The sequence below is a fragment of the Ovis canadensis genome, chromosome 15 (assembly GCF_042477335.2).
Source record: "Ovis canadensis isolate MfBH-ARS-UI-01 breed Bighorn chromosome 15, ARS-UI_OviCan_v2, whole genome shotgun sequence".
Classification (NCBI taxonomy): Eukaryota; Metazoa; Chordata; class Mammalia; order Artiodactyla; family Bovidae; genus Ovis; species Ovis canadensis.
In genome coordinates, this window is record NC_091259.1 from 72069544 (window position 1) to 72094856 (window position 25313).

Sequence of the window (25313 nt, forward strand, 5' to 3'; positions counted from 1 at the left end):
GTGGTGATGGTAACATAACAGCGTGAATATATTTGCCACTGAACTGTATACTTAAAAGCAGTTTAAAAATGGTAAATTTTATGTATGTTTTGCCACATACACACGTACACACACAGAGGCCCAAAGCCCAAAGTCCATTCTCATCCTTACCTTACATGGCCTCTCGGCAGTGTTTGACACAATTGATCATTGACACTTTCTTTAAAAAAAGAAACCAGCTGTTTTTTGGTGATAGACTTCACATACCATAAAATCCATCCATTTAAAGTGTATGATTCAATGGTTTTTAGCATATGCACGGAGTTGTGCAGTCACTACCGAAGTTTTAGAACTTCGCTGTCCCCCTCTAAAAATCTCTGTACTCATTAGCAGTCATGCACCATCCCACCCCCACCCCCCCCCCCCCACCCCTGCCACCCAACTTAATCCTGCCCAGTAACCCTTGGCCATTTCGGATCTGTCCATAGATTTGCCTGCCTTGCACATTTTATCTAAATGGAATCATAACAACATGTGATCTTCAGTGACTGGCTTCTTTCATTTAGTATACTGTTATCAAGATTCTTACATGTTTTATCATGTATCTACACTTCATTGCCTTCTGTTGCTAAATAATATCCTGGTGTAGGGATAAGCTGTATTTTAGTGATCCATTCATCAGTCAACAGACATTTGGGTGGTTTACACTTTTTTGGCTACTATGAATAATGCTGCTATGAACATTTTTGTGTGTGTTTTTGTGTGGACATGTCTTTTTGTTTCTCACCTTCTTACCTTCTTAAAAGACATTTTCACTTACCTTCTGGCACACTACTCTCTAAAAATCTACTGGTATTTTAAAATATTTTATTTACTGTTCTAAAAGGAGGGTTGGTCTGGACTTAGGGAAACTTTGAAGAATCATCTTGTTGCTTTCCAGTTCAATATCAGAATTTTAGTTTAAAGCACATTAATTTTTTCCCTTCCCCAGGTAAAAGGGCATGACTCTAATTTGTAATCCCTGCTACAGAAATAAGTTTTCAAAATTTCTTAGCACTTGGCTTTTCTGAAAGAAAAACAGTGGGCAAGCTTCTTGGGCATTTCTTTGCTTCTTATTTCATGATAAAGGCAAAGGGCCAGATTCTGTTTTAAGTGATCCTACAGGGCACACTGAAGGCTTTAAAATCCTCATCAGAGCTTTTAAAGATGTGAAAGGTTAATAGATGTGAACTCAAAAAGTTCTGTATACTTTTGAGTTTTTGAGAATTTTAATCACTCACTTGTAGAAAGCTCTACTGTGGTCTTTTTTTTTTCACAAAGGAAATACTTATTCTATCATTTGGCTGTTTGATAAGTGATTTTTGCATTGTCATTTTAATTTTTGTTGTTTTGCTTTTTTATTGTTTGTTTAAACATGTTATTTTAAATAATCCTTGTATTTTCTGATCTGGAATGAATTACATTATGAAAATCTATGTTTAAGTAAAACTCACATTTTAAAGAGTATAGTGGATTGAATGATGGTCCCTAAAATCATATATCCATATCCTAACCTCTGGAACCTGTGAAGGTGACTTTATTTGGAGAAAAGGTTTTTGCAGCTATCTCCAGATGAGATCTGGCTTCCCAGGTGGCGCAGTGTAAAGAATCTGCCTACCAATGAATGCGGGAGACATAAGAGACTCCTCTTATGTGGGTTCGGTTTCCTGGGTCGGGAAGATCGCTTGGAGAAGGAAATGGCAATGCACTCCCAATACTCTTGCCTGGAGAATCCCATGGACAGAGGAGCCTGGTGGGCTACTGTCCACGGGGTCACAAAGAGACACAACGGAGCACGCATGCATGGCATGGCCAGGTGAGATCATCCTGGACTGGGTCCTGAACTCCAAGGTCAGCTTTTAAGAGACTGAAGGAGAGGAGAATGGACAACTCTTATGTAGATGGAGGCAGAGATTGCGTTTTTACAGCCACAAGTGAAGGAACGCCTGGAGACTCTGGAAGCTGGAAGGGGCAAGGAAGGGGTCTTCCTTAGAACTTATGGAGGGTGCGTGGCCCTGCTGATGCCTTAATTTTGGACTCATCCCCCAGAATTGTTAGTGAATTTCTGTAGTTTTAAGTCACCGAATTTGGTGACTTCTTTCGGGCAGCCTTGGAAACTCATACAGAGGCGGAGCTAGTTTAATGGTTTTACAGCAGGAGAACTTTTTGAGTAGCAGAGGGATTCATTTTTTTTGTTCTTTGAATTGCCTGATGCCCACCTTCGGTGGGGGAACAGCATCTCTTAGGTGGTGAGTGTACAGCCCACCACTGCCTGCCTCGCCCTCACCTCAGTCCCTGCATTCCCCAGAGCTGCTTGGTTCTGCTTTTTCACTGCCAAGCTGGTAGCCTGAAAGCTCCCAGCTCCCATCCTGTTAGATAATTGCCAATTTCCTGGACAGTCTCTTTCAACTGGACTGTGAGCTTTGATCCAGTGCATCAACATGGTACTTCCCTCTTCACCTGGCTTGGACAGGGGTCCCAGTTTCAAAATGTAAAACCATTCTGGTTATATGAAAAAAAAAAAAAGTCATTTGGTGCAGCCATTATGGAAAACAGTATGGAGGCTTCTCAAAAAAAAAAACAAAACAAAAAATAAGAAAACCACCATGTGACCCAGCAATTCCACTGCTACATATGTATCTGAAAAAACAAAAATGCTGGCTTGAAAAGACGCATGTGCCTCAGTGTTCAAAGCAGCATTGTTTGCCAACATATGGAAGCAACCTAAGCATCCATTGACAGAAGACTGGATAAAGATGTGGTGCATATATATATAATGGAATATTACTCAGCCATAAAAAGAATGCAAATTTGCCATTAGCAGCAACATGGATGGCCCTGGAGATCATTATGCTTAGTGAAATAAGTCAGAGAATGACAAATACTGTATGACACCACTTACTTGTGGAATCTAAATAATACAACCAACTAGTGAATATAAGAAGAAGCAGACTTACGGAGCGAGAGGACAGACTAGTGGTTGCTAGTTGGGGAGGGGGCAAAATAGAGGAGGAAGAATGGGAAGCACAAGCTACTGGGTGTAAAGGAGGGTACACGGATGTACTGTACAATATGGGGAATATAGTCAGCATTTTGTAATAACTGTAAATGGGATGTAACTTTTAAAAATTGTATTGAAAAATCAAAAACCACCTCAAACTAAACACAACAGGGTACAAAGTTCAAGGTATGAGGCAGCATGAAGTGGTGACCAAATGCTGTTCCACCCAGTCCAGGAAATTACTGCCACAGCACTGGGAAACTAGTGATGCCAGATCTGACTTTTAAAAAGAAATTGGTGATCTGGATTTGCCTATACATTTCCTGATTTTCAAATAAGGCAACTAATTCACAGAAAGAAACAAAACACCACCTCAAACACAAGCAACAAAAATGTGTGTTTGTATGCAAACCAAAAACATACCTGTAGGCCCCACTGGTCCATGCACTCCATCTTGTGAGAACTCTGTCTTCAGTAGGAAAGGTGGTGGGGTAGATCACTCCCCTATATCTCTTACATCTTTGGGGCTCTCTAGGAATCTCCATCTCCTAAATGGTAGGAAATATTAATAGAAGGGTCATCAAAGGTCCATATAATCAAAGTTATGGTTTTTCCAGCAGACATGTATGGATGTGAGAGTTGAACCACTGAACCATAAAGAAGGCTGAGTGCCCAAAAATTGATGCTTTCGAGCTGTGGTGCTGGAAAAGACTCTTGAGAGCCCCTTGGACAGCAAGGAGATCAAACCAGTCAATCCTAAAGGAAATCAACCCTGGATATTCATAGGATGGACTGATGCTGAAGCTGAAACTTCAATACTTTGGCCAACTGATGCGAATAGTCAACTCATTAGAAAAGACACTGATGCTGGGAAGGACTGAGGGCGAGAAGTGGGTGACAGAGGATGAAATGGTTGGATGGTATCACCAACTCAATGGACATGAGTTTGAGCAAATTCCGGGAGATGGTGAAGGACAGGGAAGCCTGGTGTGCTATAGTTCATGGGGTCACAAAGAGTTGAACACAACCTGGCTTCTGAGCAATGTTTGCTGAGCCGGCCTTGCTAAACTGAACAATCCAGAGACAGTGTAACATGTTAAATATTTTATTCACATTGTTTATAAACTGTATCCACCTGGGAAACACATGAATCCAAAAAATAGATTATTTCACAGTCATTCACATTTTTTAAAAACAAGTTACTTTTGACGTGAAACTCTATAATGGAGGCCCTCAGTCCATCTTGTGGCTCAGTGCCTCTCACATGAAGCTTCCTGCTCTGGGGAAGGGGTCCTGGTGGCAGTCCACCTCGCTGGAGTCACTAATGGTTCACCTACCAGTGACCGATGAGAAAACGTCAGTGCAGACTTTAACCTGTGAACGTTCACTGGTGTAAATCCACCGTCACTATTTTTGTCGAGGAAATATGCGATTGAGAGCTTGCGTACCCATCAGGTAGGAAAACAAAACGGGAGACTCATAGTTTAATTGCCTGTTACAGAGCCGTCAGGAAATTCCTGGCTCTATAAAGGTTTAATGTCTTGCCCACAGACAGAATCAGTGAATTATGATTTTATTGTATTGACAGCTTGAACCATAGAAACAGTAGTGGTTTAGAAATTGATGCAAGCATCTGTTGATTAACTCTTTGCACATCTGATGCTCCCTACCCTGGAGAAGAGGGGGAATAAATTCAGCAAGAATTAAGAATGTGCCTAATTTTAAGTGTGTTAGCCTGGATAGATGGCCATGGGGGTTTTGCTGAGTGGCTAAAAAGATATTCTGGTTAAGAAAGTTTACTATGCTAAATCCAATTATGTATCAGCTTGATGGCTTAGCTCCTTTACCAATTAAGAAACTTTACTATGGAATTTGACTTTAACGATTTAAAATATGTCTGTTTATCTTATCACATCTCACCCCCTCCTACTACATTAACTAAAAACTAATCACTTTTTTTTTTTTGCTTTATGAGCTGCCACAGTTACCGATGTGAAAACTTTGGAGCCTTTGGAGTGGGAGCACCAGATAAGCCTCTAAATGGCAGAATTGGATCCTTTTTCTCTGAGCAGCACTGACGGCACTGGGCATTGTGGTTCTACACCTCTTCACTAGGGAAGTGATGTTTGATCAGGGTACCACAAAAGGTCATTCCCTCCTCCCCTTGGATTAAAAAAAAAAGAGAGAATTGCTTAAGGGTTGTGGCCATTACCCCCAAACAGACAACAACAACTCTGAATCCAAACGTAAGCTGAGATGTGGAGAAATTTTATCAGCACGTTGGCAGGTGTTTTTTTTTTTTTAAAGGACTGTCCAATGTCTATTGCAATCTATTGTTTGAAAAGACAGAAATCCATTAAACGAGCTGGATGATGGAGCAGATCATAGCTTGTCTTCCTGCCACCCATGTGCATTTTTTCCAAATTTGTACACTAATCTTCGGTCAACCCGTTCCAAAATTCCGGTTTTATAGTAGTACCTGTGAAGACAGCAGAAGAGAAACGTGGGTTGCCGGGGGGGGGGGGGGGGGCGGGCAGGTTCACACCGAGGGAAAGCGACAAAACACAAGCTCCCCCCCTCGTTCCTCTCAGCTGGCGGGGCCAGTCTGTGGTTGCCCTGGTATTTTCACACCCTCTTATCAACTTACACTTAAACCTTTCCCAGACATCTTGAAGACTGAACCTCACCACATGCAGTTCAAAATGTGTGTGTGTGTGTGATGGCCTCAGAGTGATCCCCTGGGAACACTGCCAAGAAGGGCAAGGATGGCGTGTCAGTTTACAAACCCTAATCTCACCTGAAACTAAGACCCAAAGTGTAGTCTCATGACCTTTTGGTTATCAAGTAAAAAGAGCCGTGTAGTCTTCCATGTGTGTGCTGATGCTTCGGTCGTGTCTGACTCTTCTGCAACCCTCTGGGCTGTAGCCTGCCAGGCTCCTCTGTCCCTGGGATTCTCCAGGCAAGAATACTGGAATGGGTTGCCATGCCCGCCTCCAGGGGATCTTCCCGACCCCAGGATCGAACCGAATCTCTTACGTCCCCTACGTTGGCAAGCGGGTTCTTTAACACTAGCGCCTCCTGGACAGCCCAATTTTCTGCGGCTGGCCATTTTATATAACTGTGCCGGCAGACTCACGGCACCTCGTGCTGTTCACTTACCTCAGAGCTCTGCTCAGCTTTTCGTACGTCATCCTGTCATTTTTCTTCCTTTGTCCCCACATCTTCGCCAGGGCTTCTGATTTAACCACCCGAAAAATGCCTTGTTCCCTATCTTCCCATTCCAGAATGCCACAGTTTTCCTCAGGAGATAGTAGCAGGTCTCGCACAAATTCCCATAGATGAGAACTCTGGAGGCCTTTAGGGAAGCAAAAAAAAAAAAAGTGAAAAATTAAAATTGTTGAGTCATACAACTTCTTATGAAACCATGAGAATTCCTCCTTCACGGAGTTATGTCCCAAAGTTATGACCGAACGTTCTACTTGGAGCCTTACTGAGCTGTGAAATGTTCTCTTCTGCTAAAACAATTGCAAAACACCCACAGAGAGACCAAATTTACAGCCACCAGCGACCCTGGTTCATGAAGCTTCCCTGCTCTATGGAACTCCCGACCAGTTCTTATGGAATTAACGACATGACAGTTGAATGATGCTTTCATTCCTCTTTCTGACAAGCAGTATGGTTCTACTGAGGCCCCACAGCTACAGCCATCTGGCTGGACGAATACTACAATTGTGTTTTTCATGAAAAACTAGTATTTCTGTTGTTCCATTGTATCATCGTTAAAACTGACTCTGGAGCCTGGGATTGGGTCCTGAATTTGCCTCTTCTTGCTGTGTAACCAAATCTCTCTAGTCATTGTCTCTCTCAGATGGGTTAGTAAGAGTACCTGTCTCATAGCACAGGTTACAGGGTCATGATTTAACACGTGTTAAATGCTTAGACCCAAGCCCAGCAGGATTGACCCTGTAGATCTGTCTCAGTGCTGGGAAAGCTAACAGAATTGCTGTTATCCTGGAGTACCTTTGAGAGAAGGATCCACAGTAGACCAGGCGAAAAAAACCCTTCTTTAGAAATTCAGTCTGGCTAAAACATTTACTTAATTCTCTTATTTCCATTTCCAAGAGAAAAGAAAAATTTGATAACACTTATAAAAGTAATCATCAGTTTCTCTGCTGTGTTGTTTGGGAAATAACTAGTCCTGCTCAAACACTGGGTCTCAAAGCTTATTGAAGTAGATGATGTTGTCTCATGAATCGTTTCAAGAAATTAGCCGTGACAAATAACATCAGCACACTTACTTGTTCGACTATGACTGTGACAGTCTTGACTTTTGATGCCACTTGTTTTCAAGCAACTGGAATCAGCATCTGCAACAGAGTGATTTACAGCTGCAGGAAGAAATCTAGAGGCTACATTCTGACCTCAAGTCACACCAAATGAGCAGCTATTAATTGGACACCTTTGTGGCAGGAGACAGCTGGTGCTGGCTGTTCTGAGGATAATTAGTAGGTTTCAGGAGAATATGCATTCAACACTGGGGCCCAACTGTGTGTCAGATTCCAGGCTCTGAGCTGGAAACAGAAAGCGAACAAGGCAGACTTGGTCCTCGCTCAGGCAGAGGCTGAGGACTATAGGGCAAGGGAAATACAAGTGAAACACAAATCGCCTCTGTTGTGTTATGAAGGAAGGAGGCATTAGATACAGAATGGAGGCAGGTGAAAGCACCTGCTGCAGCTAGATGGGGTGGCCAGGGCGGATCTCCTAGAGGGAACACAGTCATGCTAATGTCAGGAGGTGGGGAGGGTTTCAGAGGGAAGGAGCAGCAGTGCAAAGCCAAGGGGACCGCGGGGTGCTAGGGAGGGCAGGAGGTGTCCTCAGGGGCAGCTAGCTGCTGACAAGTCACATGGGCACCTGATAAGGGCGAGGGATTTTATTCAACAAGTGAAGACTGAGGACTTTGACAAGATCCACACTTTAAGACGATCCCTCCGGCTAGTGTGTGGAGAACAGACCAAAAAGGACACAGGGAAAAGCAAAGAGACTACAGCTTATGAAGAGCAGAAAGCAAAGCATGAAATCAGTGCAGGGTTAGATTAGAACTCAGGCTGTAGCAGTCTGAGACAGGGGTATAGTTGCATAATTATGTAACAGCTTAAATGGGAAAAGAATTTGAAAAAGAAGATACATGCATAGGTATAACTGAATCACGTTGCTGAACACAACATTGTTTATCAACTATACTCTGATATAAAATAAAAAATCTGGCCTTCCATTTAGAAGTGAAGTGAAGTGAAGTGAAGTAGCTCAGTCGTCTCCGACTCTTAGCGACCCCATGGACTGCAGCCTACCAGGCTTCTCTGTCCATGGGATTTTCCAGGCAAGAGTACTGGAGTGGATTGCCATTTCCTTCTCCATTTAGAAGCCACAGCTAAATGTCCACAGAGGCTTCTAGCAGGGGTGGTCCTTCTACTGTCAACAGGTAGAGTCTGCGGTCCTCACACCTCCAATATGGGCTGTGAACGGAGCCCAGAATTCACACCCTGAGACTCCCAAGGCTGGCAGGAAGACGTCACAGACCAGTTCACAGCTGGGTCCAATGGCCAGCCCTGCAAGTGGAGTCTTGGAAGAGGATCCTCCACCCCTCCCTTCTCACCTCCCTTCCCCTTCCCCTCCCCCCTCCCTTCTCCAGGGCCTCCCCTCCCCCTCCTCAAACGCAGGACTTGGATGCCTTGCATGGTGTGCAAGCCTCCCATGCGGAGCTCTGCCCAAATTGCCTGTTTGTGTGTAAATAATAAATGTTGTTTGAGCCACACACACACACACAAACACAACGTGTATATGATTAAAATCTAAAAGGTGGCAGCAGACCACCCCTCCCCATCCCCACATCGCCTTGCTCCCTCCACTCCAGCCGCACTGCCCTCCCAGCTCCTTCTGAAACTCACAGGCACCTCCTGCCTCGGGGCACTCGCTCCTTGGCCCCGAGTGCTGTTCCCTGGGGTGTCCTCGGCCTCATGCTCTCACCGCCATCTTTGCTCAAAGTCACCGTTTCAGGGAGGCCCTCTCTGACTGCCTGAGCCGGAAGTGCACACACTCACCCTGCTCCGCACTCCGAGTCCTAGTTTTATTTTTTGCCATGGAACACATGTATTTATTTTGTTCACTGGCTGACTCTCCCCACTAGAGGGCAGGGATTTGTGTTCCCATGTGTATCCCCAGAACCTAGCACAGTGCGGGGCGTACAGTAAGTGCTCAATAAATGCTGTGGCGCAGCCATGTACTGTACTGCGCTATTCTCACCATCCCTGCTGTAGGGAGGCGATGCTATAACTCCTGAACGACAAAATAAGTATGCTGTCCTCGGAGGGAACGGTGTCCCGTGCGCTGCACCACTGCCCAGGGTGGCCGGTCTCAGTGCCCGTGAGTCTTGTCACTCCACGGGGTGACAGCCTGCAGTGGTGCCCTGTGGTCTCCCAGGCAGAGGCTGCCGTGTCAGTCCGGCCTTTCACACCCAGACCTCCACCTGGTTCTCCAGGTTTATCTCTTGCTTCTTCTCAACTCCTTCCTGCTTGGGTCAGACGGTCCCAGTAAGGCTTGACTCTCTCGTGCCTCAGGGCCTTTGCACAGGCTCCCTGCCTCCCACTTCCACCCAACCGACTCCGTTCTCACAAAACTCTTCAGGAAGGCTTCTTGGAACCCACACTTCTCTGTCCCACAGCACCTGTGCGTTCCTCAGTGTCCAGCACTGGACCCACTATCCCTCTGTTGTAAAGGTTCACGTCGGCTGTTGGTCACCTGAACTGACAGCTGATATCCATGGAAAGTGCAAAGTGTTAGTGGCTCAGTTGTGTCCAACTCTTTGTGACCCTGTGAACTGTAGCCTGCCAGGCTCCTCTGTCCATGGGGTTCGCCAGGGAAGAATACTGGAGTGGGTTGCCATTCCCTTCTCCAGGGGATCTTCCTGACCCAGGGACCGAACCTGGGTGCCTGCATTGCAAGCAGATGAGTGCTTCTAAATGCTGAGTGCTTGGTGAGGGCTTCACAGACAGTATCTCATTTCATCTTTGCCAAGACCCCTTGAGGTATTGTTGCTTTTTTTCCTTTACTGAGGAGCAACTGAAGCCCAGAGAGTTTAAGGGTTTCACCCAGAGAGGTGGAGCCGGGACTTGGACCTAAAGCAGTTCTGTTCCAGGCAGATGTCCACAACTACTGCTTCAGCGTCTCTCTCACGCCAAGTGTCCAACAGATACTCAGTGAATAGTTATTAAAGTGTGTTGAACATCTGCTGTGGCCAGGTGGTCACCCAATCTCACCCACCCTTGCGATGTATGTTTCTCACCCTCCCCACTTCACATATAAGAGGACAGAGGTGTCTCACTGGAGGTCCCTCACTCACAGGCTCCTGATGGACCACACGAAACAGGTCCCATTCTCTCCTCTCAGGGGACTTAGGCCCAAGTGGGAGGGAACAGCCGGTGGACAAACCCATATTGGTGATAAACGCGGTGGAGAAAGACGCAGTAGTAGCGTGAAAGGATCGAGGTGGTGGTGAAGGGGCTGAGTGGCACTGTGATCGTAACAGGAGCCAACAGAGAAAGCTCTTAGACAAGAAGACAGCTGAGCAGGACGGAGCGAGCCCTGGAGACATTTGGGGAGCCTGCCTAATGGTGGAGCTGAGGTCACGTCTAATTTTCTGGCATCAGAGCCCTCAGCTCAAGTAACTGCAGCGCATGGTTCACCGGAACGAACAATGACATGAACGCGTGACTTCAGTGTTCGGGGTCCCTTCGGCCTCCCCTCTGCTATTTCCTACGTTACAGCCTAGGACTGTATCACTGTGGGAAAATAGGCCCAAGTGCACAGGCCAAACCACAGTGAACGCTCAGGAGACATCAGCTGACAGCAGAGATGCTGCCAGGCGGAGAGAGGTGAACAGAGGTGAGCAGGGCTGATGGTCAGTTGATCAAGACGGAGAAAGGGTTTCACCCTCCTCTCAGATCCGGTGCCATGCTCTGCGGCATCGCCTGCAGAGCAGGCCTGGCCTTTGTTTCAATTTAATCTTTCAGGAAGAGAGAAAACAAATGAAGCGGTCAAGATAAACAAAGGTGAACTATTAACTGGGGACTGGACAACAGCTTTCACTGAAATGCCCAAATGGCAAGTACAGGTGGAAGAGAGTCACCTTTTTAATTCTTAAGATTTCCCCCACATGCTTTGGACGGAAGCTATGTGGCTGGATGGGATGGCACAGGATTGATCAGCAAGAAGCGAGGTGGGTGGGACGGTGGGCGTTTCCACCTGTGGGTCTTGCCAGAGACAAACAGTCCTGTTCTATCCATTCCTACTTCTCAGCAGTGGATTTGACGTTAGTCAAGGGTCAGCTAAGGCTGGAGGCCCCGCTTGGCTGGGGGTGGGGCTGGGGGTGGGGATAAAGGAGCTGAAGCCATCACTGGGTGGCCAGGTTGAGGGAAGTTCCCATGTCCAAAGCTCCCCAAGGTGGCAGTGGAGGCAGCAGCATGGTGAGCCCCGCCCCACCCCAAGCTTCTCTGCAGAGGTCCACAGAATCTGAGGGTTGCTCTCCCTGCCTCACACTGACCTTCATCTTGAATGTGTCCCCACAGCGGGGCTGTGCCTGACACGGGCCAATGGGAACAGGGCCCAGGCTGTCTGTTGTCTGTGTGATTTGGAGAGGTTTGTTTGCCTTGATACCGGAGACTGGTAAAGTGTGGCCAGAGGATATGTTCCCTGTGGTTGACTGAAATCACGCTCACTGTTCTCCAGAAGCTGGGATAGAGATTGGAGGGTCAGTGTCTACACTGAGCTTGTCACGCACATGTCCCCAGGAGGCCAGCAGTCCAGTCACAGAGCCTGCATCTCGGGCCAACACAAGAGGTGCCCGGCAGCGAGGCTGGGCCTGCAGGCTTGGTTCACTGGCTCTTCTGAGGTGGGGGTGGGGCAGGGCAGGGGAGAGGAGAGAACAAGCGGAGAAGGGCTGGGGTGCATCCCTTCAGCCCCTGCTGACAGTTTCCTAGCTCGTTGGGTGTAAGTCAAAAATCCCTTGTTCTCTGAATCATTGTGGCGCCAGGCCCAGACCCAGAGGAATCCTGAGTCCTAGGTCTCAACTGAGTGGACAGCAGAGTGAGCACCAGGGTCTGGCGGCACGCGTGCGTGCATTTGTGTGCACCTGTGGGCATGTGGTGTGGAGTGCAATGTATGAGAGCGTACGTAGACCTTGAGGAGAGGAGTTGGAATCTCAGTTCTGCAATGACTTGTGTGACTTGTGAGTTCCAGCACCGCCAGTTTCCATAGAAGCAAATGGGGATAATGCTATTGTTATTCATTGGCAGAGATGTGGATGGACCAAGAGACCATCATACAGAGTGAAATAAGTCAGAAAGAGGAAAACAAATATCATATATTAACACAGGGATCGAACCCTGGTCTCCTGCATTCCAGGCAGACACTTTAACCTCTGAGCCACCAGGGAAGTCAGCACATATATTAACACATACATGTAAAATCTAGGAAACTAGTATAGATGATCTCATTTGCAAAACAGAATTAGAGACACAGATGTAGGGATCAAACATATGGACACCAAAGGAGGAAAGCGGGGGATGGGATGAATTGGGAGATTGGGATTGACATGTACACACTACTGATACGAAGTATAAAATAAATAACTAATGAGAAGGTATTGTATAGCCCAGGGAACCCTACTCAGTGCTCTGTGGTGACCTAAATGGGAAGGAAATCCAAAATAAAAGAGGGCATCTATGTTTACATACAGAGGATTCTCTTTGTGGCACAGTAGAAACTAACACAGCACTGTCAAGCTACTATACTCCAACAAAAATTAAAAAATAAAAACAAATAGTGAGGTTATATATAAGGACTGTGGTGTTGGAGAAGACTCTTCAGAGTCCCTTGGACTACAAGGAGATCAAACCAGTCAATCCCAAAGGAAGTCAGTCCTGAATATTCACTGGAAGGACTGGTGCTGAAGCTGAAGCTCCAGTACTTTGGCCACCTGATGGGAAGAACTGACTCACTGGAAAAGACCCTGATACTGGGAAAGATCGAAGGTGGGAGGAGAAGGGGATGACAGAGGATGAGATAATTGGATGGCATAACCGACTTGATGAACATGAATTTGAGCACGCTCTGGGAGTTGGTGATGGACAGGGAAGCCTGGTGTGCTGCAGTCCATGGCGTTGCAAAGAGTCAGACACAACTGAGACTGAACTGAACTGAAATAACAATGGACATAGAATATCTGGCCTGGCAACATGCTGGGCATGCAGTAAGGGTTTCACAAACGGCCACCATAGCTATTAATTTAATCTTACAGTTATGGAAGATGGATGGGAACATTGCTTGAAGTCCCCAGATGGATGCGACTTTGTCCTGGTTGGTCAGGCCCCCAGGCCAGGACCTTTGAGAGGGTCTCAGTAACCAAGAGCAATCATCATCATCAGCTTTAAAAAATGAAAGCTCCGAAGTTCCCTTTCCTAAACCTTCTCCATCTGCAGAAGTAAGACCAAGAGGGTTCATTTTCAGTCAACAAGGCCATTTGAGATCCTCCATTGCTTTATAATTACAAATGTAATCGGCTTAATGAGCTCTGATTTTTAGACATTATCAACCCCAAGGCCTCTAACAGTTAGTAATTTGTAATTATGATTTTTTTTACTGCTAACGGGTACCAGTATTTGGAGCAATTAGGCTGCTGGCATAGGTTAGGCACTTTATATGCACTGTTACTTGAACTCATCATGACCCAGCGAGGGTCTGACCATTTTATAGACAAAGAAATTGAGTCCAGGGGAGGATAAAGAAGCCACAGACCCAAGCCCCATGCTCTGTCCACCATGTTGCTCCTGCCATCTTCTCTTAGTCTCCCACCGTTTCAGGTTATCAGCCTTTGAGTGAAGTCCTGCAAGAACCCTCAAGCCCATGTGCAGAGCAGCGTGAACTTGGTTACTTACAGTCTTTGAGGGTGGCCTTGGTCTCATCAGGATCATTAAAAAAGGAGTAACCTGGGAAAGAAAAAGAAATCCATTAACCATGGCATACAACCCTGGTTTCTGCGGCCAGGCCAGAAGGGGAGGTGCTGGGGAGAAGGGGAGTGATTTCATCCTCTGCGGGGTAGTTTTATTTCACAAGGAAACTTGCAGACCACCTGGCCCTTATAGGGCCACCCCAAAGCCACTCCTGAGAGATACAACCTCCTTGGTGCTTTTTTTGGCCGCTGCCCAGCTTATGCGCTCTTAGTTCACCAACCAGGGATCAAACCAGGGCCCCAGCAGTGAAAGCGCCGATTCCTAACTACTGGACCACCGGGGAATCCCCCAATCTCTTTGTTTTTAAAGGTCACCCCGGGAGAGCCCTGGGCCAGGCCTCCCAGCAGCTTCTAGAATTTTTTGAGTGGCTATTGGGAGCGAGTCCTGGCTTGGGGTCAGGAGGCCTGAGCTCCGCCCTGGTTTGAGTCGTGGACCCTTGGGCAGACTTGCCAGTCACCCAGCCTCCAGGCTTGCGTTCCTCGCCTGCAACATGTGACAAAACCACCCTGACCGCCCTGTTGGCGTTGTCTATGATCTGGGTTGTGACCTCTGATCCCTCAGGGATTTGAACACTTGTGACTTGCTGGTCTACAATGGACACAAGAATGGACCCAGGAGGCCTTAAGAAACCCGACTTGAGGATTCAAAGCGGGGCCTGGAGACTGCTCTTCTCCTCTGAAGGTGGGGGTGGGGGTGGGGCTGGATGAGGACTTTCAGATCACGTTTTCACGCAGCACCACAGGCCGGAGGACATCCGTTTTCTAACGTGGCGTTCAACGTGAGGGCCAGTTTCCGTTTACTGAGGAGACGGGAACGGGGCCCAGCTGTGACTGCCGACTCCTAGGGTCGCTGGTTCTCGGCACGACTGGTTCTGGTCAGCCATACACTGTTCCTTCTTCCCAAGAACAGGCGGGGTTGCCGGGGGAATCTTCCTCTCCTGCGCTGGGGAGCCGCCTCCTTCCTCCTCCCTTCCCGCCGACCCTGCGCTCAGGGACCAGGGTCCCTCTGATGCTGGGCCCTTAAATCCCACTGCAGTGCCTGTGGAGCCAGACCACACCCTGGGCATAGAGACCCCCTTTGACTCCTCTCCCTGCCAAAACTTGGTCCGTGTCCTTTTCTGTCAGAGCCCTAATCTATGGGGTCATATAAGGCCTAAACCGGCCTTCTCAGGTGGTGCTAGAGGTAAGGAACCCGCCTGCCAATGCTGGAGACATGAGATGTGAGTTCAAAACCTGGGTAGGGAAGATGCCCTGGTGGAGAGCATGCAACCCACTCCTGTATTCTTGCTTGGAGAATCCCATGGACAGAGGAACCTGGCAGGTTACAGTCTACAGGGTTGCACAGAGTCAAACACAACTGAAGTGACTTAGCACACATGTACACATGCAAGGCCTAACCTAGGTAATAACCAGTTTAACATATAACTTATAGTCCAAAAAAGGACTCTTCTAAGGATGAAAAACAGGATAACAGGTGAAGACTCTATATCCTGGGCAGATTGGGACCCTGGAAACTTTGGTCACAATATCTGCATTTCAATACACTTTACACATTCCCACCCAAGGAATATTAAATAGAGATCTGAGAACTGAGCAGGCTGATGGAGTAATCTCACTGCTCAACACGATAACCGCCCTGGCCTGTAGACTGCCTGAAAGACCATCACTGGGGGTGGCTTTGTGGCTCCTAGGATCCTTTAGAATAAGAAGAGGCAACTTGTGGCCTGTTTAAAAACCAGCTGGTTTTTCACTTATCCATTTTGCACAGACCTTGAGGTGATGGGACCAGGGACAGGTACGTTTTGATGTAACAATTGCTTGGAACAGAAGGGCCCCAGAGGGGAGATCCCAGCACAGGACCTGCAGGGGCCTGAAGACAAACGTGACTGACTTGACCTTTGACGGAGGCTGGCAGTGCCAAGCTGCATCTTCTCCTAGATGGGGTACTCTTCTCTGTGGTCCTGGCATTCTTGTGCAAGGCTGTTCCCTTGGAAGGGTTCCAAATGGAGCCTGCCTCCTCCCTGAGCCTCTGTGATTTGCGCAGACTTGCCTTGTTTCCTGGAAGGCCCACTCTGTGCAGAACACTGACCCTGGTAGGTCACTGGCACTGGCAATAGTCAAGTACGGACTGGAAATCAAGGGACAGCAGGTCTGTTTGTCCCTTCCTTGCCCTCACGAGGCCATGGTTTCTAGGGCAGAAGCCAAGCAGTGCCTGAGGGGCCCTGTCCTGGGCTTTTGTGCCCTTAGGCACTCATGATGGGGGAGATCAAGGTGGGGGCAAAGAATCTCAGAGCTGGAAAGTCCTCTTTGGGTTTCTCCCCAAACAGGAATCCCTGTCACAGCACCTCCATCAAGCAAGGGACCATTAGGTTGCCTGATTACCTCCAGTGATGGGGAGCCTCCTACCTATGATAACTTTGAAACAGCCTTTTTATTTTTTTTTAATCTGATTTTTTTTAAACATCAAAAACATTTTGTATTGGAGTATAACCAATTGACAATGTTGTTATAGTTTCAGGTGAACAGTGAAGGGACTTGACCATACATGAAATAAAAGAAGGTGCTTTTAGAAATGTCTCCTTAAATTGAGCTGAAATATCTTTCCTTTATTTATTAAATTATTTTTTTCTTCTTGGTTATATTCATTATGACAAAAGCAGGTGTCATTCACTGTATTTGGCTCCTTATCTGCTTATGCCAGGTAATGTTTCACTGAATCTTGTCAAGAAGGCTGAGGATGTGTGTATCATTACCCCACCCTAGAGGTGAGACAATGGAGATTCACAGAGGTTTAACCATGTGCCAGAGGTCCTGTGGCTCTGATGTATTAGAGCCAGGGTAGGAACAAAGGTCTTTTTGATCTCTCAGCCCTTGCTTTGTACTGACTTTCCACTAATCAGCCTTATTTTCTGTGTAACCCTGGAGAAGTTACTTAACCACTTGGGTCCTCAGTCCCTTTATCTGTGATAAGGGAAAACAGAATTATATGTTCTCAAAAAGCCTTTCCAGATTTTAAAAACCTGTCTATATACATTCTGCTCTTTCAGGGCATGTGTGTGCATGCTAGGTCTCTTCAGTCGTGTCTGACTCTGTGCAGCCCCATGGACTGTAGCCCACCAGGCTCCTCTCTCCATGGGATTCTCCAGGCAAGAGTACTGGAGTGGGTTGCCATGCCCTCCTCCAGGGGATCTTCCCAACTCAAGAACTCAGCTCCCATCTCTTATGTCTCTTATGTCTCTCTGTATAGGCAAGAGTCTTCTTTACCACTAGCATCACCTGGGAAGCCCCTTTCAGGGCACAAAGTGAAAGTCGCTCAGTCATGTCCAACTCACTGTGACCCCATGGACTATACTGTCCATGGAATTCTCCAGGCCAGGATACTGAAGTGGTTAGCCTTTCCCTTCTCCAGGGGATCTTCCCGACCCAGGGATCGAGCCAGGGTCTCCCTCATTGCAGGCAGATTCTTTATCAACTGAGCTAGCAGGGAAGACCCCCTTTCAGGGCATGTTATGTGTTAAATAAAGATACTGTCGCCACCTTTTGGCCAATTGATCCTTGACCATTAGGAATGTGATGAAAGGAAATTGCAATTAGTTGAGCCTCCCTGGAAACAGGGAAGGTAAAGAGTCCAGTTAATTTTCTTCTGCTGCTTAATGAAAGGTCAAGCCAAAGTCTCTTTTTGTCCACTTTTCATGGCTACCAATCTTTATGAACATACTATTTTGTATTAGCCTGGTTCCTGGGCAATCCCTGAAGATGTTTCAGTTTTCTTTTTCTTTCTTTTTTTTTATTTTTTAAATGGACTCAACTTACTTCCTTGGTACTCACTCTGCTTTACCTCCAATCTCTGATTCTAGTGTGCTAGAACTTCTACGTATGGAAAGCTCTGGTTAGTAGAGGATCTGGGTTAACAGTTGCAGTTAATAAAATATCGCCACGTGAGTCCTATGGTGGGGCAGGACCTCAGAGTCATTTGGTCCCAATCCCGAGCCCCTGTCCTTGAGGCCCTGTGCTCTGGACACTGACCTTGTGAGCGGATGCTCTGGAGGATAAAGTACAGATACTCCCCGCAGACACCGGCTGCCTCCATGAACTCCTCCTGTGTCATGCCACACAGCTGCAGGCCGCTGATGTTGAAATGGCAGAAAGAGATGCAGTTGGCGTCCAGCTTGTACTGGTCGCAGCAGAACTGGAGCCATTCCCAGACGTGGCGCTTCGTCCAGTACTCGGGGTGGATGGACGTCCAGTAGGAGTCGCAAGCTGCACCGGGAAGAGACAAGTGAGGGATGACAGCTGGGAGAGGATTAGAAGCCCCCTGAAGGAGGCTCTGGTTTTGTTAACATCCTCATCCTCTCTCCAGTGAGTCAATGGGGCCTCCAGTCCTGGGGTGTTTTTCTGGGACCCTAGTAACCTTCTATCCTGCAGTGAAAACCGGAGGCATCCTGTGTGTAGACTTATTGGCAGAAGAGGGAATGAGAGGGGTGGGAAACCTGATTATGGCTAGGGAGTACCTTGAAGGGGGGTCACTATGGGAGAAGAAAGAAAAAGGCCCTTCAGGTATTTGGTTTCAGACAACATGACATCAATAGTACAGACTTCAGAGCCTGACAAGCCTGGGTTTTAATCCTGGTTCCATGCCTTTCTACTTGGGCAAGGTCCACAGATATTTAAACCTCAGTTTCCTTATCTGCAAAATGGGGATAATATGCTCCACTCACAGGGCTCTTCTGGAGTTTGTGGTTAATGTATATAGACTACATGGCACATAGAAAATTATCGATTAATACTTATTAAATACCTGTGGTGTTCCAGGCACCATTTGAAGCTGATTTGATTCCCTCTGCTTTTATGGACAGCTGCCCCACACTAGCTACTGGTTTGTGTGTTGTCTCTGGCTGTCTTGGGTAGCTGAGATGTTGCCCAAGTATTTGGCAGACCATGGATAACCAGAGCAGGCTTCTCAACGGGATGGGGGAGGTGGAAGTGTTGGTTATATTGCCATTCTTGTGTTTTGGTGGTGTTTTGAGGAATTTCTATCCCAAGGTCAGATCCCCTTCACTCCTTCATTGAAGCTCCCTATGCCCCCAGACAGAGGTGGGCACCATCCTGTCCAAGAGGCTGAGAGGTGGCTGTGCTGACCCAGGGTCAGAGACGGGTGCTCAACAGACTGTCCCAATGCCAGGAGAAACTAAAAGGTTGATAGATCAGGTGTGGAAGAGGTGAGGGACCAGGTCCTTGGTCAGGCACTTTGACAAATCTTGCAATTACCATGGTACTCATTCATTCATTTGTTCATTCATTCAAAAACCTTCAGTTTTCTCATCAGTGAAACGGGGATAATGATAGCCCCTACATCATAGGGTTGTTCTGTGGATTAAATGAGTTAATATATAGAAAAGTACTTAGAAAACAGTCTAGAAGATTTTTAGTGCTATTATTAAGATTATCATTAAGCACCTTTGCTGACAAATGTCCATATAGTCAAAGCAATGGTGGTTATCCAGTAGTCATGTACAGATGTGAGAGTTGGACCATAAAGAAAGCTGAGTACCAAAGAATTGATATTTTTGAACTGTGGTGCTGGAGAAGACTCTTGAGAGTCCCGTGAACAGCAAGGAGATCAAACCGGTCAATCCTAAAGGAAATCAACCCTGAATATTCATTGGAAGGACTGATGCTGAGGCTGAAACTCTAATACTTTGGTTACCTGATGTGAATAGCAGACTCATTGGAAAAGATCCTGATGCTGGGAAAGAGTGAGGGCAGGAGCAGAAGGCAGGTGACAGAGAATGAGCTGGTTGCATGGCATCATTGACTCAATGGACAAGAGTTTGAGTTAACTCCAGGAGACAGTGAAGGACAGGGAAGCCTGGCATGCTGCAGTCCATGGGGTTGCCAAGAAATGAACATGACTTAGCAACTTAACAACAACAAAGATTATCACCGAACACCTACTATGTGTGAAACAACAAATTGTGAGCTAAGGATCCATGATGCATAGGAGGTTTGGTTCCTGTTCCGCAGGAGGAAGCCGAGGTTCACAGGGGACCTGCTGAAGGCCCCACAGCCAGCGGTGGGCAGAGTTGGGATATGAACCCATCTGAACTCGAAAGCCAGTGCTCTTCCTATTCTATCATGCTGGTGTTCAGAGGTCAGTACAGAGAAGAGATGAAATATGGACGGAGAATTGGATGCCAGCGGAGAGCCAGAGAGAAGGAGAGGGCTGAGGAGAAAGCAGCAGGCAGAGCCAGGCAGAGGTGACTGGCTCAGGCTGTGTGGATGACAGAGTGTCTCTCATGAGTTAGACCCCACAGTAAATGGCAGCGAGGCTATTATGATTCTCTCTTTAAATGCTGAATTTGCTGTCATTATCCCCAAATGAACTGTGGCAATTCTAATATCTAGCAGGAGATGGCTTCTCTGCCCCTAAGCACCCATTTGTGTTGGTCAGGCTACTATGTGCCCTGACCTACACCAGCTTTGCTTCCTCAAATCCTCCCACATGGGTAATAGGAAGAAACTGAGACTCCTTCTAACTCAGAGCCCTTCCAGAAATCTCTTTTCCTACCACAAAGTGGATTGAGATCAAACTTGAACACTAGGTTTGTTATAGACTCGGGTCCTTGGACTCTTTAATCAATAGAAATTGATAAAAGACCAGACCAGGAATTCAGGCAAGGCTTTCTTATGACTTATGCTGCAGCACGAGGGAATGAGAACAAGAAACAGGTGTCCCTGCTAGATGCTGGAGGAGGGTCAGCCTGGTCGCTCAAGTAGGGTGAGGGAGGGAGCAAACTGGTGGGTCAGGCGGGAGGGGTGGTTTAGGTGGTCTGCCCATCCCCTTGGAGGCTCTGAGCCCAGGGATCACGCGTGGTTCCCTGTTTCTGCTCTAGTGCCTCAGAAGAGGTGGTTGGGTTTTGGTCTTTTTGTATCTTAGGGCTTTTTGTATTTTATTGTTCACCATTTAGAGCTTCCCGTGTGGCTCAGGCAGTAAAGCATCTGCCTGCGATGCAGGAGACAGAGCTTTGATCCCTGGATCGGGAAGATCCCCTGGAGAAGGGAATGGCTACCCACTCATTTTCTTGCCTAAAAAATCCCATGGACAGAGGAGCCTGGTGGGCTTGGGCTGCAGTCCATGGGGTCACAAAGAGTCAGACAGGATTGAACAACTTTCACTTTCGGCCATTTGCCCCAAATTGGCAGTTATTTTTACTCCCTTAATAGTTTTTTTTTTTTTTTTTTTTTGTATTTTATGTTTGAGATGTTTGTCTGGGTGTAAGCACTACAGCAAAGGATCCCAGATCTTAAGTTTTTAATCAGAGTTGATATCTGGCCAGGATGGCAGAGGCTGACGTTGCTGGATGAGGAGGGACCCCTATCAGTCGTGGGGTGGGGCTCCAAGATCTCCTCGGAAAATCTGGCGGCCTTTCCCCATGTGGGCTGTATTTCCATGTGCTGGGTTCTGGCTGGAGTAAACCCGGGGCCTCCACCTCCCTGGTATTCCCACGAGAGACTTATGAACCTTGCAATTCTTCCGCCCAGTCCTGAGCTGAACCCCGCCGGGGGGTACCTATCTGGGCGCTGCCCTTGGAGGACACACTTTCTTTCTTTCTTTCCATGGAGAGTGTTCGCCAAGCCTCCAGGCCCCTCCCCGCTCCTCGCCTCCACCCCCGCGTTATTTTCTTTGGCCCGGGGAGATGGCCATGGCCGTGTTGTTTCTGGAGGCCAGCGAGGCCTGAGAGATTCACAGAGGTGTCTTGGACACTGGGAAGCTATCGCCGGCTCCGCCTCCTTCCCCTGGGCCCTGTCTGCCCCGAAGCTCCCCACAGAGCGGGCTTTGTGTGCGGCTCCCGGCCCTGGAGGGAGGCCGGCCCGGGGCCAACAGGGCGGCTCTCCTCGCCGGCTGAGTGCCTCCCACGGCCCCCAGAATGGAGAGAGAAGGGGCTGTTCTCGGCCCTGTGGGGCGAAGAGCAACATGGCGGGAAGACGTTTGGTTGTGGGGTGTTTGCGCCGTCCCGTCCTCACAGCGGTGAGGAAGGCCTGCTTCCTCCTCCTCACTCCGCCCGTCCCTCCACCCAGCCCGCCCCGCCAGCATTGCCTCCAGCCCCAGGTCTTTTCACGGGCACTTCTGGTCACTTAGGATGGCATCAACCTGTCTTCTAATTCCTGCTCATCCTCAAGAGCACAGCTCACTGCCCCCTCCTCACCCCGACTCAGGGCTCCTCCTGTCACCTCCCTCCCCATTCCCCCAGGTGGGCGGGCCCAGCTCTGCTTTGTTCAACCTGAGTCGGGTGGGCTGGGAGCTGGCCTAGCCCCCTGTGGGTGCTTGGGGAGTGAAATGACCAGCCTGGGACTCGATAGCTATTATCGTCACTTCACAGGGAGGAAACTGAAGGCCTAGGAGGTTACCTGACTCTACTAAGGCTGCATGGCTGGTCAGTAAGGGAGTTAGGCCCCCACTAACTCTTCCATCTTTGCAGGTGGGAAGTTTGCATCATATTTGCCTCCCTCTTCTGGGTTGACAGGGACCAAACTGGACACACAGGCTAAACAATTTGGATGAAGGTATATACATAGAAGGGGCTTCCCAGGTGGCGCCGTGGTCAAGAATCTGCCTGTCAATGCAGGAGAAGCAAGAGATGTGGGTTCGATCCCTGGATGGGGAAGATCCCCTGGAGTAGGAAATGGCAACTCCCTCCAGTATTCCTGCCTGGAAAATTCCATGGACAGAGGAGCCTGGTGGGCTACGATCCATGGAGTCTCAAAGAGTCAGACACAACTGAGTGACTGAGCATGCATGCACATATATAAACATATAATTAAATTAAAATATATGTACATAGTTTATACAAATGCTTATATAGTACAGTGTATGTATGTATATTTATGTTTTATGTTTCACATATATATTTATATATATAATGTACATATATAACCTAGGTTTGAAAAATCAGAGGAAGGATAGAGAGGCTGATGATAACACTGTTTGAATGACATGAAGACCATTTTACTGCTTGGACAAAATGAACTCAGAGAAAATAAAAGACAGGGTAATTCACCCAGAGAATATATTACCTTCAACAGGTTGTACTGTCTGGAAATGTAGTGTTTTCCTCAACATGTCTACCATTCACAAAATAATCTAGACTTTATAGAGAAACTGTGCCATGAGGCACTTCTGCCTATGTTTACCAGTTGGGGACAGATGATATCCCATGTCTGGGAGACTTAATCCAAAGGTCCCCAGGCCAGGATTACACAGCAGGCTTGGCCAGCTCCTTTGAAGTTGAAACTAGGTCAGGAAACTTGTTTAAAGGGTTAGCTGCACTGGGAAGAAGATTTATGGGGTTAAAGGGAGTTTTCAGCAATTCTGGGGTGACGTTCTCAGAGACGATGCTATAACCTGGGATGCATTCAAATTCAGAGGGAGAGCTTAAGCTTTTAGAGCTGGGCTAGTGCACTCAGATGCCCACAGGGTCAGCAGGTGATGCCCATGCCCGAAAGTGGCCATCGATGGGGACAGTGAGAATGGGCAAGTTCATGCCAAGTGGACAGTTGTGGCCCAGGTCTGCTAGTTGGCTGTTGCCAGGCAGGAAGTTAGGCCCTGTGTTGCCAGGCCCAGATTGTTATGTGAAATCTCACAATTTTTAAGTGCTGACTTATTTAGTTTTTAAAAATCACTCCAAGGGGCAGCTAAAAATCTTCCACAGGCTGGCTCCCTCCTGGTGGTCACTTTTGAGGGAGAACTTGACAAGCTTCTGGACAGTTGTCTCCTTCCAGATTATTGTTTAGAGTGGGCATGCTAAGAGTTTATTTATTTTTATTGAAGTATAGTTGATTTATAATGCTATGCTAATCTATGAAAGTGAGTGTTAGTTGCTCATTGTGTCCAACTCTTCCTGATCCCGTGGTTTATAACCTCTGTGCATGGAATTCTCCAGGCAAGAATACTGGAGTGGATTGCCATTCCCTTCTCCAAGGGATCTTCCTGACCTGGGGATCCAACCCAGGTCTCCCTCATTGCAGGCAGATTCTTTACCATCAGCCACCAGGGAAGCCCAAAGTGACTCAGTTTTGCATATATACACATTCTTTTAAAAATATTCTTTTCCATCTTGGTTTATCCCAGGAGACTGGACATAGTTCCTTGTGCATACAGTACCATCTTGTTGTTTATCCATTCCGAATGTAATAGTTTGGGGAGGGAGAGGGATGGGCTGGGAATTTGGGGTTGGTAGAGGCAGAATTTTTATTTTTAGCTGAATAGTATTTTCTTCAAATTGAAGTTTTATCTGGAAAAAAGCAGTGCTGCTCTACTGGGAGTTGAGGGGAAGGTACTTGATGGCTTCCTCTCCTTAACACCACTAGGCTCCTTGAAAAATTACTGTTCTGGAGCTTGCTATTTGAATTCTCCCTTAAAGCTGAAAGTGTGTGTGATCTCACACTTAGGGGGCCTGCCTCCTAGAACTCGTTAGCAAAACGGAAATAATAGGATCTACCTCTCCATGCTGTTACAAACAGTAAGTGAATCAATGCATGCAATGTGCTTGGAACAGAACAGGCAGAGAGTAAGTGCTCGTTCAATACCATTAATGTTAAATATTAACATGTACTTGTTAATATTGGGGTCACTCCATACCACTATGTTAATTGCATTTCCTCCACTTGTTAGCTGTGCAATCTTAGTAAAGTTTTCTAACCTTTCTGGACCTCAGCTTCATTCATCTGTAAAAGAGGAATAATAATAGTGTCTATCTTTTAGGAAGCTTGCTGTGAAATGGAAGAGAAATGATGCATGGGCTGAGAGAAACTTAGCCCAGTGATCTGGATGACAATTCAGATCAACAGTTCCCTGTGTCACTTGTAATTAGTTATTATTTGGGGACGACATTTGTTCTCAGGGAAATGACGCTGTCTCCACCAGGGCCTCAGTCTAACTGAGGGACACGCAGAACAAAGGAACCTAAGGACCCAGTGAGAGGGAGGCAGACAGTCTGGGTCAGAGGAGACCTGAGTTAGCCAGCCTGGACTGTTATTAGCATGATTTATTAGCATCGGAAACTGGGAAAGTCTTTTGCCTGGAGCAGTACTGAAGAGGGCCAGTGAATGGACTAGGTAGCATAGGGCACTGTCAATTGTGGTTTGTCACTGAAAGGAAGGACTTTATGAGGAGGGACCTGAAATGATATATGGCTTCCAGGTTTCCCTCCAGAGTTGGTCTAGCCCCATCCA

General features: G+C 47.2%; 1 protein-coding gene across 2 annotated transcripts in view; it reads right to left on the reverse strand.

The window, feature by feature from the left end:
• Window positions 1–4108: 4108 nt before the first annotated feature.
• Window positions 4109–25313, reverse strand: part of ELF5 (E74 like ETS transcription factor 5) — a 32931-nt gene continuing 11726 nt past the window's right edge. For both annotated transcript variants that reach the window (XM_069554720.1, XM_069554719.1), the window contains exons 3-7: window positions 18108–18341; window positions 14008–14058; window positions 7318–7386; window positions 6179–6374; window positions 4109–5498 (exon numbers count right to left, since the gene is read on the reverse strand). In XM_069554720.1, the coding sequence (XP_069410821.1) occupies window positions 5402–5498; window positions 6179–6374; window positions 7318–7386; window positions 14008–14058; window positions 18108–18341 (647 nt within the window). In that variant the 3' untranslated portion in view covers window positions 4109–5401. The remainder of the gene's footprint in view (window positions 5499–6178; window positions 6375–7317; window positions 7387–14007; window positions 14059–18107; window positions 18342–25313) is intronic.